The sequence below is a fragment of the Mesocricetus auratus genome, unplaced genomic scaffold (assembly GCF_017639785.1).
Source record: "Mesocricetus auratus isolate SY011 unplaced genomic scaffold, BCM_Maur_2.0 Super-Scaffold_15014, whole genome shotgun sequence".
Taxonomy (NCBI): domain Eukaryota; kingdom Metazoa; phylum Chordata; class Mammalia; order Rodentia; family Cricetidae; genus Mesocricetus; species Mesocricetus auratus.
Genome location: NW_024429186.1, coordinates 5030455 through 5046303, shown reverse-complemented (window position 1 = coordinate 5046303; position 15849 = coordinate 5030455). Strand labels below are relative to the sequence as shown.

General features: G+C 39.7%; 1 gene segment (V, D, J or C); it reads right to left on the bottom strand.

The window, feature by feature from the left end:
* Window positions 1-15273: 15273 nt before the first annotated feature.
* Window positions 15274-15849, bottom strand: LOC101841534. The segment is given in 2 exon segments: window positions 15274-15689; window positions 15766-15849. Coding segments are annotated over 2 exon segments (462 nt in total).

Genomic DNA, 15849 nt, shown 5'->3' with positions numbered 1-15849 from the left:
GTAAGGCTCAAATTATGACTCTTCCCTTGTGTCCTCCTTTGTGATTAAAATATGGAGGGAAAAGGCCACTTACAAAATTAATATAAACTAAAACTTTCCAATCATCCTCAGTACAGTAATCTCCCCCCAAAACATCTGCATCAAATAAGATAATTTTTGCTGGCTCAGTCAGTGCCTATCTAGAAGTGGTGACAATGGCAATCCAATTTAAGGAAACAGGGGGGTGATTACCCCGGACTGTCAATGACATGATCGGGGCTCTTTCATTGCAGCCGTGGAATCGCACTTCTCTGACCCCTGTTCTATCTGAGAAGGGGCACAGCTTGTTGCCAATTTGGCAGACTCCACACCCTCAGGATCCACAGTAGACCACTCAGCTCTATGCTTAATCCTACAACAAAAAGTGATATAATTACTACTAAAAGAATTTCACCATAAGATGTATAAATAACTAAAGACACAAAATTAGATTTCATATGGAAGGTTAAACACCTACTCCAAAATCTATGCAGTCCTCTTCCAACAAACTGCGTTTCCTTGTAGAAGGCAAAGCAAATTGGAATATGAATGAGGCTTCATTTATTTGCATGCGGTTGGCTTGCATTTTACTAGCCTTATCCTAATTATCGCTCATTCTCTGCTACTCCAGCCATAGATATAGTCCCTTAGATTCAAGAGGTATTTATATAATGTTGCTACTAATTGTTCCTGTTTCACTTTATTAAAAATAAATCATGTTAATGAATGTTGTCACTGATAAGCAGGTATGTTGAACTTTAAGCGCATCCTGAATCAATATCACTTTATTACCAATAGATCATTTGGAAATTTGAAAAAGGCCCTATAGGGCCTATAGGTTTCAGACAAGGGAAGATATGTGATGTTTATTTCTGCCCAACACTCCAGGCTGATATTCTCGATCATCACAGTACCAGAGCAGATTATCTGCTCCTCCAGGGTTTCTAACATACTCAGAATGTGGATGCAAAACTGTGTGTCTTACACATTAATGGACTGCAGATTTTTAACATATCAGGCTTCTGAGTTCCATTTAGGCTGTGCTAGAGGATGTGTCTCTAGTCAGTTTGCCATTACCTTTGTATTGTTGTGTATGTCCACTTGAAGTACCAATCCATCCAATCCAATCCAGGCCATGCTGAGGCCTCTGCCTCATCCAGTTAATATAGTATGTTATGAATTGGAGAGACATACACCAAGGTCTTATGATCCCATCAAGACAATTTATGGAATTCAGTTCTTGTATCCTTTCCTTTTTGTCCAAGCAATCAAACTGATGTTGCTTAGGTGCAAGTAGACACCTTTACCTCCTCAGCTACTTCACAGGCTGTGACAAAACTAAATGAATTCAATGGCATTTTAAAAACTATTTGCTCTCGTATTATCTTGTGCAATTTTGTCTCGCATTTTTGCCTGCATATCATGAATACAGACTTGTGTTTTTGGATTTTGTGTGTGTTGATTTTGTAAGAGCATTTACTGTTTTATTTTTGCTTGGTGACAATCTAGTCCTTAAAATATTTTCATCTATTTGCGTTTTATCCTGGAGAGAGAAAGACAGCATGTAGAATTGCGTAGGAGAGCATACATGAACTATCTAGGAGGAGTATGTGGAGGGGTATTAATGATCAGAATACATTGTCCCCCATTTTTCAAAAACTTGTAATATGAAAATGTAAATTGAATAAAATAAACCAGAATATATAAACCAATAAAAGAAACTTTATTTGAGCATAGAAACCTCACATGTCAACAACAGCAGGTGCAGGTCAACTAGTAGACTCAAGAAAGGAAACTGCAGAGAATACAAACTCCCCTCCACACCAAACATATCTCTCTTCTTGGATTCTGGGATTAATTGTGTCCCCTTCTGGTTTTGAGCTCACTGCAGGTTAATTTGTCATTGCTTACTCTGAAGCTGAACTGTGTGTCTTCATCAGGACCATATCCCAGAAACTTCAGTGCTCACAGTGGCCAGTTGCAAGGACAAATGTCTGTCTTTACTGAAGATGCTGAGTGGATGTTTCTGCATCGATTGTATGTTGTGCCAATATTATTATCAGTGTCACTCTCATATCTAGGCCCATCCCAGTTATCAATAGGATCGAGCTCTAGAAGTACTCAATAATAAAATGAAAATAGGAAGGAGCAGGTTATTGCTGCCTTTATTAGGCCCTACCAAGGGTAGAGCACCTCAGTTAGAGAAACTCAGTCAGTCTTAAGCACAGCTGTAGCCCCTGTATCCATGTATGACATATTCAGATACAGAACTCAAGAGAATGAGGAGGCAGCACCTTGGTACTCACAGATCAGATAACAAATGGAAAAATACATTACAATGAGAAGGAAGTAGAAACCAACAGACAGTAAACACAACTGTCCGTTGGAGACTGCTGCTGTTAATTTCATACCATTGATCAGCAGATTTATGGAAATACCTGAAGTATCAGCTGAATACTCCTGTGACAATTTCCCCAAAATGGTTCCCACTGTTCTGAAGCCCAGATATCCTTAACCCATATTAATTGGTGGTTCATGACCTAGTTTTCATTCCAGTGGCAATAGGATGCCAGTTTGGCTCATATATTCCCACCTGAATACATATTTTGGTTTTATTACACAAAGAAGATCTCAAGGGTTCTAGCATAGATATCTCACATTTCAACTACACCATGTTCTCTGAATGCAATGGTACCGGCAATGAAATCCACAGAGGCACCCCCTCAGTGCACTACTCCCTAATTAGCTTCTGCTGTCATTAACTTCGTAGGGACTGGTGGATCTACAGTGCTACCTTCTGGTTTGGAGATTCTACTATTTTAAATTTGTCTCTGGACTCATGCATGGTGCCCGAATTATGATTCTTCCTTCTGTCTTCACCATCTTTGATTCTGTTGAGTAGAAATTCCACGGATGAAGGGTGAGCTGTGCCTTAATTTTTATCAAGATCCATGCAACCCAGTCTGTATGTTGCTGTGGTTGGATCTTGCTGTAGCAGTGACCACTAATGATGAACTGAACTGGTAGACAGTATAACTGATGAATGGTGTCTACAAGTATTCCTCAACACCAAAATTCAAGCATTCTGAAGAACTACTATGTATCCAATGGTCTCTGAGAGTTGATGGTATAATAGTACATGTCCGTGATTTGTAAGGTTTGATACTGTTGGGTATGTTAGTGACACAGAAAAGCAAGTAATATTGGACCATGGAATAATATATGCTCTCAGATCCTACCCGAATGAACATGTGCATACACTGATTTGATACACAATTTGTGAGAAGTAATTTTAAAATACTCTTGAACAACTTGAATGAATTGTACTTGTGTGATAGTGCATTTTGATGCACATCTCACATTCTAGGAGACTGGAAGTCAACTGGACCACACAGACAGAGCTAATGATACCACTGAAATAAAATGAAAAGATTTTTCATTTCCCAGATGTTATTATTTGAACTTTACTGGTCAAATTCAGGTTTTCAAGGTACATAAACAAAGGTCCCAGTCTCAAGGTATCTAGAGACAGTTTTTTCATAATGTGTAATCACAGTCTTGACTTTTATTACTTTATTAGCGGAGAAAAGTGTCAATAGATGTGGTCCCTGGTGAAGTCGTTGTTAAGGCATCCTAAAACAGCATCACTTCATGCACAGTTGCAATTTTGAGAATTTAGTAAGACTGTTAAGTAACAGACAAAAGGGCACTCAGAAGGGTTATATTTTATTGAATAGCCAGGCTGATCTTCTCTGTCATTTCAGTCCTAGAACAGCTTCCTGCTCCTCTAGGTTTTCTGACACACACAGGATGTGTTTGCAACACTGTGTCTCACACAGAAATAGACTGCAGAGTCCTCAGATGACAGGCTGCTGAGCTCCATATAGGCTGTGCTGGAGGATTTGTCAGCAGTCAGTGTGGTCTTACCCTGAAACTTCTGATTATAACCAGTACCACCAGTTCTAGGATAAACATATCCTATCCACTCCAGTCCCTGTCCAGGCTTTTGCTTCACCCAGTGCATATTATAACTAGTGAAGGTGTAGCCTGAAGCCTTGCAGGACAACTTCACTGAGGCTCCAGGTTTCCCCAGTTTAGGCTCAGACTGCTGTAGCTGGGCCTGGGAGTGGACACTTGTGGATAGAAAAGCAGATGAGATGTCATTGTCACCTCAGTTCCTGTCTTCTCTTTGGGTTTGGAACTGGAAAGTCACTTACCTGTCAATAATGAGATGAGGAAGAGGATGATCCAGCTGCATCCCATATTGAGGATCTGTGTGCTCAGGGACTTTGAGAGGACACTAAATCATGTGTAGTTTGTGGAGTGGACATCTCTGTATTTACCGACATATACTTGGGTAATTTGCATATTCATGAGGAGGGGACTTCATACATAGTTACCTAGTCCACCTGTAGAAGAATATAGAGGATACATGGGTCTGGCAATAGGATGTTGTGGGCCAAGTTGAAATCCTCCTGGAGTTCAGTGCAGATGATGAGGATGAAACATCAGGACAGATCTACTGTAAAGTATTGACTCAATTATGGTAGACACACACTAACATTGCTATCAACAAGAGAATGTGTGGATCAAGATCACTAATTTTAAACTCCTGGTCTCTGCATCTTGTATTCAGGCAGTTTGTTTCCTCAGTACTTGACCACAATTTTGGAGACAGTCTTCAGGTTATTTATTCCTTGACCTCTCAAGCCCAATTCACTTTCTGATGCTTCAGTGATTCTGTGCATCTCCTACGTGTGCTGTGACAATGTTCTTTGAACAGTAATAGATGATAGAGCCCTCAGATGTCAGCCTGCTGAGCTCCATGTAAATTGTGTTGGATATTGTGTCTTCAGTCAGGGTGGCTGGGTCTTGAATCTTCTGCGAAGTTTGTTTGAACAATGATTGGGAGTATCCATCCCATCCTTATAATCCCATGCTAGGATCTGCCTCAGCAAGTTAACATAGGAAATGGGGAAGGAATCTGTGTCAAAGGTCTTGCAGGAAAACTTTACTGAATCTCCGAGACTCCTCACTCCAACTCCATAGTGCTTCAGCTGAACCTAAGAGGGGACATCCCATGTAGAAAGGTTTCCATTGTCACTTCAGTCTCTGGCTCCCTATCAGCCCTGCTCCTAGTAATGTATTTACCTATAGCTGCTAACTCTAGGTAGAGGACAATATGACTTAAGTCCACATTGAGAACTTGTGTGCTCAAGGACTGTGGAAAAATGAGGACTATGTGTTATGGATGGATGTGTGGATATCCACGTAATTACAACCACAGACTCTGTGATTTATGTAATCATGAAAAATGGTATTTATTACATCGAGGCATGATCATTTTGAGACAGAACATGTTAGTTAGAGGGAGGAAGAGTTTCAGAACTTAAACCTGTCTGGAGAAAAGAATTTCTGTTTTAATCCCAGCATCTGTGTGGACACAGTGAGAATCCAGGTATCACATCCCTCTCCATGAAGTGTACCACACTTCAAATGTTCCAGGTTCATCTGAACCTCCTATGGTCAACCATATTTGAATCCTGATGAGTTTCTTTGACCATCATGGCCCCATCAGAGCTTTGAAGGTGGCTGTCCATTCCACACCAGTCATCAGCAGGAATGTGCATGCCTCTAATGTTGGCTGAGAACTCCTGGGAAACTTTCCCCAAATGTTGTTCTGTGTTCTGAAGCTCAAATATCCTTACCATTTACTGAAAATGGCTTCATGAACTATTATCTTATGCAGAAGCATTATGAATCAATTCTGAATCTTGGTGACATCACAATGCATGTTGTTATACAAATAACCTCTCCAGAGTTCTGTCATTAAGATATCACATGTCAACTACACCATGATATTTGAATGTATTGAGATGGTCATTGAAATCCATAGTTTTTAAAAAACTTCTCAATGCTCAGCATTGTTGCCTGCTTCTGCTGCCCTTTACTTCTTAGAGATTGATGAATCCATAGTGCCCGCTGCTAGCTCTGAGAACTGGCTTGTATAAGTTCTCATACGTAGCCCCTCACTGTAACTGTTATTTATATTCTTGTTAATGTACCTGGTGATGCTGAATAGAGATTTCAAGGATGGATGATGAGTTGTGCCATAGAGGTTGTCTCAATGAACCACAGTCCTTTCTTTGAGGGCTTTTAGATGGAACTTTAGCATTGACAACTTATGATTAAGGGAGTGTCCAGAGATAGTTCAAGTGATTGTCAGAACCCACAATTGCCTTATAATGCAATTTCCCAAAACCTCCAGCTGTACTTGGGATGGAAAACTCACAAAACCTGGAATTAGAACTAATTTGATACAGGAAGATATGCTCCCAACTAGAGAAAGTATTTTTACATTTGAGAGGTGACCAGAACATAGGAAAATTTTGGCCTTGGTTCAATCTGTTTTCTACTTCAGCATTTGTATCATGGGTAGACTGTAGCTTTATTTAAAAACGATTGTGTATCCCATTTCCCTGGCTCTTTCTGGGTGCAAATAATGGCTGTGTTCTCTCTGGATCTAGCTTCTCCACACTCAGCATTCTCGTACTCACATAAAGTCATGGCTACTGATTTTCAAAGACTTGGATGTACTTGGTATAAGCTTAGTGAATGACAGCTGTGGAGCTGAATAATCCACCACAAGCTCCAAGGAGTTAGTGGAACCAGTATCACTGTATGTGTAACTCACATATTTGTCCATATGCATACACCTTTGTGACTTGTAGGCACATATAATCACACCTAAAATAAGCTCATGTTGAGGTGTAGATGGGTTTGTCTGGATGTAAGCAGTGTGACCATGAGCCAAATACATTTCAATCAAATGCAAGTATGTCCTGCATTGAAAGGTCTCATGTAACTCAATATACCATTTTGGTATGTAAATGTTGTGACTGAATTATGTACTCAGGGCTTTCTACAAAGAAGGGCTGTTGAAGTCAAGCTAACATGTACAATATATGTTGCACATTGTGGATACTTTTGTGTGCAGGATATTTCTCCTCAGCATTGCTGAAATGGACTCCTGATGCTGATTCTACCTAAAGAGAGCCGAGCATTCACAATACAACCTAGATAGGAAAAAGACTCACACAACAATTGCACACAAGAGAGAGAACATTGATACAAATGAGTAAATGTGGATGTTTCTGAGGTCTGGATGACTCTTAGAAGCTGAAACAAATTTTAACTTAGTATTATACAGGCCTGTGTTTCCAAGAATGGATAAGGAGAGACAGCTCTACTTAGAGACAGTGAAAATAGACAAAGTATAGGAAGAGTCTGAATCTTAGAGACCTTCCCTGGAAATGACAGAAGAATTACAGCAGAGACATGGGCCATGCAGACAGCTTGATGATGTCATGTAGGAAAACTGCAAATGACACTAGAATTACAGTAGAGGCATGGGTCATGCAGACAGTGTTGATAATATCATGTAGCATAATGATCAATAATCTGATGGAAACTGAAATATCATCTTTGCTGTGAGGAACATAGACATGTATGTTTGTGTCTCTGCAGGAGTAAGTCTGGAAGGGAGCATCTATCTAAGATGATTATTCCAAAGTTCTGAGAATAAAATATGAGCAATGAAACATTTGGAAATCTCTGTTGATTCCTACCTGGTTATTGTCAGTGCAGGAAGTCAGAAATAATCAATATTGCAGTAGGCAATCAAACAGAAACTGTTGATAACACTGCAAGCATGCTATTCAAAAACATGCCAATATATATAAACATATTTTGGCTATCCACACTGTTCTCATTTATCAAATACCAATAAATATACATTTTGGATGAGGGATTTAAAATTTACCTAGTGAAAATTTACTTTTTAAGCAGTACATTCTGATCATAATTTATCTGTTTCCCAAGTAATCCTAGATCCCCCTCACCTCCCTACTAACAAATACCAAAAGGAAAATTCTATCTCTCTTTTCCCCTCACATATACACACATTCTCTCTCTCTCTCTCTCTCTCTCTCTCTCTCTCTCTCTCTCTCTCTCTCTCTCTCTCTCTCGCTCTCTGTCTCTATCTATCTCAGTCCCAGAACATATCCAACACAAAATCAGAGATGACACTACACAAACAAAAGGTTAACAAGAGAAAAAAAATAACTGAATAGGACTGGTACAGACCCCTGAATGAAGAACGAAGATGTCATTTTGGAGGTTTGGTTAATCTATGGGGCCTCTGGTAATGGATCAGTATTTGTCCCTTTTACACAAATGATCTTTGGGTGACCACTCCAAATAGAGGGATACTCTCTCAGCCTAGTCACGAGTGGGAGGGTCTAGGATATTCTCTTAATGATGTGACAGACTTATAGTATTCCCCACATGGAAGGCCTGACCCTCCCTATAGAGCAGAAAGTGGATGGGATAGGGGATTAGTGTGGGGTAGCGGAGGGAGAAGGAACCGGGATTGACATGTAAAACAATCTTGTTTATAATTTCAATTAAAAAGGGGAAAACTATAAAATAAAAATACCACTGTGCCTGTTTTCTATTGGTCTTAGGTAAAGAACAACTGTGAATAGTGTTTAATACAGCCAGTGATATTTCATTGAAATACATTATTTTTCATTTGCATATAAGTACTGATTACAGAGTGTTTCTTATATAGGATTGGGTGTTCACGTCCTGTTCCCCCTCTCACTATTAGAATCCCATGTGTTTGTAACATGTGCAAGTCCTGATTTTACTTCCACAGTCTAGTGAGTTCATGTGTGCACATGGCTTTTGTGTCTGAAAGACACTGTATCCTAGGAGTCATTCAACAACTATGGGTCTTAAATATTTCTATCTCTTCTCATAGATTAGTCCCTGAGTCCTAAGGAGAAATTTCAGTTATGAAAGTTCATTTAGGACAGAATGAGCAAATATCTTTCATGCTCTCTATTTTGTCCACTTGAGAATCTCCATGTCATTTCCCATATTGTGCAAGAAGAAGCTTCGATAATGATAGTTGTGTGAGGCACAGATTAACGTGCATATATGAGCATGTCATTCAGAATTATTTTATTGTTATATTCCTTTATGATATTTGACCTCACATTTCCAATTGCTGCAATCCTTCAATACAGTTCCCCATCTTGTGGTGACCGCTGAACATAAAATTATTTTTGAGGCTACTTCATAACATTAATTTTTCTCCTTTGAATAATTATGTAAACATCTGACATCTAGGATGTCTGTTATGTCACCCATGTGAAAGAGTGCTAGGACATTTGGTTTAACCCTCAGTCCATGGCCAAACATGTCTCAGTTTCTAGTAGTTTCAGGCATTGGCTACTTTCATGGAAAGGTCTTTAATTCCAATCTCACCAGCATGTTACCATTGTAAGTCACGGTGATCTAGTAGGCTGATTGTCCTCTGAGAGCATGCCAAGTACCTTCCACTGCTATAAACAGCAGACAGTAGGGCTGAGGCCACAATTAGGAACCAATTCAAATTCTCCATGTTCAGTGAGATATGTAAATGCTGTGTTCAGCAATTAAATGTTACCAACATTTTCTAGAGAGTAATCAGTTGACTTGGCCATAGCATGAGAAACTTGGAGTTTTCTTGGGGTTACTTTAGCCAATGTTTCAATTTATAAAAGTTTATCCAGAATTGTCTATCTTCCCTGTATCCAGCAGTTTACTGAAAATTAATGCTGCAATATTTAAGAACCTGCTGTTCTGGGTATTCAATATCAAAGATTGAGTGGAATTACAGCCCTGATACACCTTCATTAGGGACCAGGCACACTTAATACATACAAAATCAAATAAACAGAGTCTCATTTCTGAAAACGTTTTAAGGGGGGCTCGTTTGTATAACAGGAAGCCAGGTATCTGAATCTCAGAGTGAAAAGGAAACTCCAAAGCTAACAGAAAATGTGTGCCAACTCCCAAACCCATGACTTGGAGAAGGAAGATAGAGCTGAGAACCAGCCTGATATACTATGCAGCTGTCAGCTGAGGCTGTGTCTCTGTGTTCTCCTAGCACAGCAGTATATGGCAGTATCTGCAGTGTCCAAACTGGTTATCTTAAGGAATACCCCGTTGTTGTAGGTGGCCTTGGAGATTGTGAGCCGGCTTTTCAGGGATCGGTTGTAGTACTTATCATCATTCCAATAAATGTTTGCCAGCCACACCAGACCCTTCTGTGAGGGCTGGCGCATCCAGCACACACCCATGCCAGAAGTGCTCAGTGAAAATCCAGAGAAAGAGCAGGTCCTTGGAAAGCTTCAATAGCCCAGGTGCACAGACTTCTTCAGGGTAACCTGGGACAGGACATCTATGGTGATAACAAAATAGAAGATAAAGTTAGCACAGAGTCAGTTATGGGAGTTCGTGCAGTAGGAATCCATGCCACTCACATGCAGGTATGAGGAAGCAAATAGGGCCACTGCTGCACACCAGTGAATGACCAGGGCCATATTTGTTTTTTAAACCTATGCTTGGGGGGAGCCATGAGAGATTTCCTTCAACTGGAACTGACTGTGATGGAGGACTTAAATATTGGGTCTTAGGGAGAGCCAGGCTGTGATGAGGTACAAAGGATGACTAGGGAATTTCAAGTCTGTTCCCCACAGAGACTGGGTAACACATAATACCAGGACCAGGGTACTCAGTATACACTTCTGGTACGTGATATGAGAAACAGCAAATTTGAGAGAGACCCTCACTCTAACTTGAAGGGTCCCGACTCTGTCACTCATCCAGGGGCCATTATTCTGCATTTTTGCATGGAGAATACATGAAGATCTCAGAGTTGATTTTTCTCTTGCATTCGTGTTACGCTGTGACTGGGGCCAGAAGAGGCTTCCTATGTGAGTCCTACCAGTGCATTTTTTCCTCAAAAAAGTACACAGACTGCCATCTTCTGACTGAAAATTATGAACTCTGCAATTGCACTGAAGAGAGTGATATTAAATGACTTTATTAATCTGTCAATTTCCTGCCTTGAGTATTTGTGACTTATATGTATTCAAATGACAGTACCTTCATCTTTTTACTGCAGTCTATTTCTGACGACTTTGAAAATCGCAACAGGAAATAGAAAACGTAGAAAGGGTCCTGGTTTATTCACTCAGTTCTCTCAAATACTGAGAATACTGGAAGAGGGCACAGCAGGATGGAGGATGCTGGAACTCATGGGTCACATGCCTCAAGGATTTTCTTCACTGCTTCAGAGATGTTCAAACAATGTATATTCTTCTTTGTTCTTGTCACTACTGATATTTTAGAACTTATAAAGACTGTGATTTGGAGGGAAAGATATAGGCACTTGTGCTGCTGACCATGCCTGTTTTGGGTGTAGTTACAGGTGTGTACAGGGTGTGGAATAAAGGGCTTAAAAGAGAAGCATGATTTCTCTTTTTGGGGATTCGTTCCGGTCTCAGAAAGCTGCTGAGACTAGCCTGGGTTGCCAGTTTCTCTTGTAAATACTTTTCCATAACAAAAATTCACCTACACCCTTATCAAGTGTAAACTTGTATTTCCTTATCAATGATTTGTCTAACTTTACACAAATTACACAGTAACTTGTAATAAATGAAAAGGTGTTTGAGTGGAGTACAGATCATATGAAAGAAAAGCGCACCAAACACAATCAACTCATTTTTATTAATAAAACACCTTCATATTTTAAAACATTTAAAAGATAAAGAGGCTAAGATGTGTCTAAAGCATGAATATGTACTCACAACAGTTGTAGAAACTCTGTCAAAAGAGACCAAGTACACAATTCTGATTGTGGGCTCAGGTGCTGAACACTTAGGGAAAGATGGTCAATGAGAGCTGCACTTAATTTGGGTTCCTTTTCAAGGGGTTGTCAGCATTATACTGACGTTTGATCTATGATTAAATTTTGTGTCTTTAAATAGGAGAACATCTGATATTGTCTCCAAGAGATTCAAACGTCTCACACACATCTTCATCAAAGGCAGGCAGTAGGAAGAGTCCACAAGAAGAAAAAGATCCTGAAATGGATTACACAGAAATGAAATTTCCAGGTTTGTACACAGAGATCAGAGGGACAGCGAAGCAAGGACTGCTTGCTCTTGAATATGGGAAAGGGTGTCATCAGTCTTATTACGGGAGAGCTTCATTTCCAACCAATAACAATGATTGCCTTTCAGATACATTACACATGAAGGGAATAAAAGTGTGATGCTCTGTGATATCAGCTACAGTAGACATACACATTTTCCCTCAACCCATTATATGTGTGCCGATAACTTTTAAGTCTGAATCTCAAGAAGTGCAGATATTTGTGCACTATGCAGTCCAAAAATTAAATACATAAATTTAATCTAACAAGATTTTATATAAAGGTGAATGCTAAGCTACCTGCCAATGAGAAATGAAAATGTGATGATATTACTCTAAAATTGGAGCAGATTAACTCATCCATACAGAACATTTCCATGAACAGCTTTATAGATTGCAAAATACCTGGGACATAGACAAGTTAGGAGTTTATGTAGGGTGTTTCCATTATGTGCTGTAGGCAAGACCAACTTTGCTCTTTTCATCCCCAAAAAACATGAGGGGAGAAGATCTTCAGAGGGAACAACTCTTAGATAAAGTAGAACCACCAATCCATCCTTTAGAAATTCTCAAGACCTGGATTGTGAACGATGGTGCCATTTTGTGATTCATTTAAGCACAACATTCTACATTTTATGATATGAGTAAGGGGATACGACATATATGTGGAGGAGAGCAGCATCCAGACATTCCTTTAGGTGATATATAAACTCTGCTACCAGAGCCAGGATCTAATTTCATGAGATGCAATGTCATCCAGCCATTAGTACTTGGGCCTGGAAAAAAGGAAACAAAGTGAATCCCTTTATCGAAATCAACAATAATTTGCGAATTTCAATAGTAGGCTGAAATTCTAGAAAACCCACACTGGAGCTTAACCAGTAAGTAAATGTTCTGGGAGTGAATCTGAACATCAGGACTGTTTTGGTACATACACCAGACTGAAGGACTCTCATCCTTTGAATACGAGAAGGGACTATGATGGAGCTGATCCCAGCTGAGTTCCAGAGAGCTGTGAACAGATGGAGGGGCCTTGTGTATCAGGATAACATACAAAACATCAGAATTCACGTGTGAGGGAGAGTGAGTGGTGTAGGAATGAGGATGTCTCATCTTCTGTACCTTAGGGACACCGACTGAATTGTGAGAGAATGTATTTAATGTACTTTCTTCTAAACTATTTTCCCAAGTGACAAAAATCATATATTAGGCTAGGTATAACCAATATGACTAAATACTTTTCCTTTTAGAAAAATATGTAGATAAAAAACAGAGATGAAATACTCACTGCAGTGAATGATAGATTCTGTGATTATCCCCAACTTCTCCCTCTTGCCTTCCCCTGAGCTGAGGGATGCACATGGCAGTGTATCACACTTTGAGACCAGGTCTCTCACAGCAGAGCTACATGAACTCAATAGTGTGGCTAGAAAATCAAGGTCTGAAATCTCAAGTCACAGACAACTATTCCAGGAGAGAAAGCCCCTCCTGACAGTGGAAAGATGTAGATAGACTTACTGTGCTGATGGCTGTGATGACGATGATTGGATGTCTGACTCCTTATGTTTGAAAATATGTGGCCTTCTTATATGTTTGTTCAATGGATGTGTGTCCTTCCAATAAGATTCCCATGCAGTCACTAAAACATATAATTTCAACGAATTTTTACTCAAATAAATTTGGAATCTTGTAACAGTTGTTATGTCATGTGTATTTTACGGTCTCTGCAGCTATTTGAGGTCGGACCAGGAAGTCTTAGGGTCTCAGAGGACTCCCTTAGTATCCAGATGTTTCTTACACTTAGTAAATTTTCTTTTCTGGTGAAAGTTAGGTTTACAGCTCCCCCTGCTGGTCATGAGCATCCTCAGATTAAGGATGTTTTAGATCACAGAGAGAACCTGTTCATTGTGTCTGCTGCAGTGTAATACAGAGCAAAGCTATGGTGGCACCTGTGTGAATGTCAGGTGTCATTTTTGTCCTTACCATAATTCACACCTCTATATATCTCATTTTTTAGTATGTTTGTGTCACAATAAGGAATGGTGAAATCGTGCTTTTGTATTTCAGTACATTAGTATTCTCTGTATTTCCATTAATGGAGACACAAGTGACCTCATTTATGGATGTTATGGCTGTATATATGTATTTGGAAATGTCAACTTTATTTCAAAATATTTGCTTGTATTTCTGTCATGAATTTTAGATGGATATTCTATCATCATAAACAGGGGCAGAGCCATGAAGCTTCTGAAAGATCATTGACCAACACCGACTGTTAAGAAATAGGGAACTAGTTTTCTCAGTGGAATAGTTAACAGGATGTATACTATAGCTTGGTATAGCTAAGTGGCATGTTGACACCAATCCCAAAAACACTCAGGCATGAAGTGCAAATTAAATTCAATGGGTCACGGATGAAATGAGACACAGAGTTAGACACACTGAAGAAAAGAATGTGTTTCACAAGAGGAGGGGCAGGAAGACAAAGAAGGACAGTGAGAGTGAAGGTGACTAAAATTAATTACATGAATTTATAAAACTGCATAGAAAAAATAGGAAACAAGAAAAGGAGCAATTTATTGGCAGAGAAAAAGTGCAGATCCTCTCTGGTTATGAGGTGAACACCATTATACAATGAGTCATGTCATATGTGAATTCATTTTGGATATATATATATATATATATATGAGCTGATAAATGAGTTTTATGAGAAATAATTCAATAATGCTTTTGATCAATTTGCAATATTTATACAAATTTGACACTGCATTGTGATGTAAATATCCCTTACATTCTATGATTCCATGAGATGGGAACTTCTGCTAGAGGACACAGACTGAGATTAAAAACACACAATCAGATTACTTAAGACTGAGAGAGGAGTTTGCCCTTCATCAGATATTATTTCTGAAGATATGAATGGTAAAAATCATACTATATTGTATTCATGACTACTCTATCCAAACTACCTGTCTTTCAGAATCCAGATATATTTTTTTCACTGGGCAGTATCACAGCTTTCCTTTGTGCACTGCTTTATTAAGGAAAAGATCAATGCTTGTGGTCACAATGGAGATAATGTCAAGAATGAATGCATTATAGGGTTAAACACAATTCATATCAATTTATTTAAAGTTGTGATTTTAAAAATTAGATTTAAAACAGATAGGACCACAAGGATGAAGAAGACAAAGACAATAGGAATTCTTATTTCTGAGTGAGTCCCTGGATGATCCTCTCTATTATCTCAGGCCCAAGGCAGCTTCCTGCTCCCCAAGGGTTTCTGACACACTCAGGCTGTGGTTGCAACACTGTGTCTCTTGCACAGTAATAGACTGCAGAGTCCTCAGATGTCAGGCTCCTAAGCTCCATATACGCTGTGCTGGAGGATTTGTCTGCAGTCACTGTGGCCTTGCCCTGGAAGTCTTGATTGTAACTAGTACCATCATTTCCAGGATAAACCCATCCAATCAACTCCAGGCCCTGTCCGGTCTTCTGCTTTACCCAGCTTATAACATAACTAGTGAAGATGTAGCCGGAAGCTTTGCAGGAAAGCTTCACTGAGTCCCCAGGCTTCACCAACTCAGGCCCAGACTGCTGCAGCTGGACCTGTGAGTGGACACCTGTGGAAAGGCAGATAAGATGTCACTGTCAGCTGAGTGCATGACCCTCCTCAAGTCTGTGTCCTGGAGCACTTACCTGTGGCCGCTGTCACCAAGAAGAGGATGCTCCACCTGCATTCCATGGTGAGGACCTGTGTGCTTTGTGACTGTGGAGAGGACA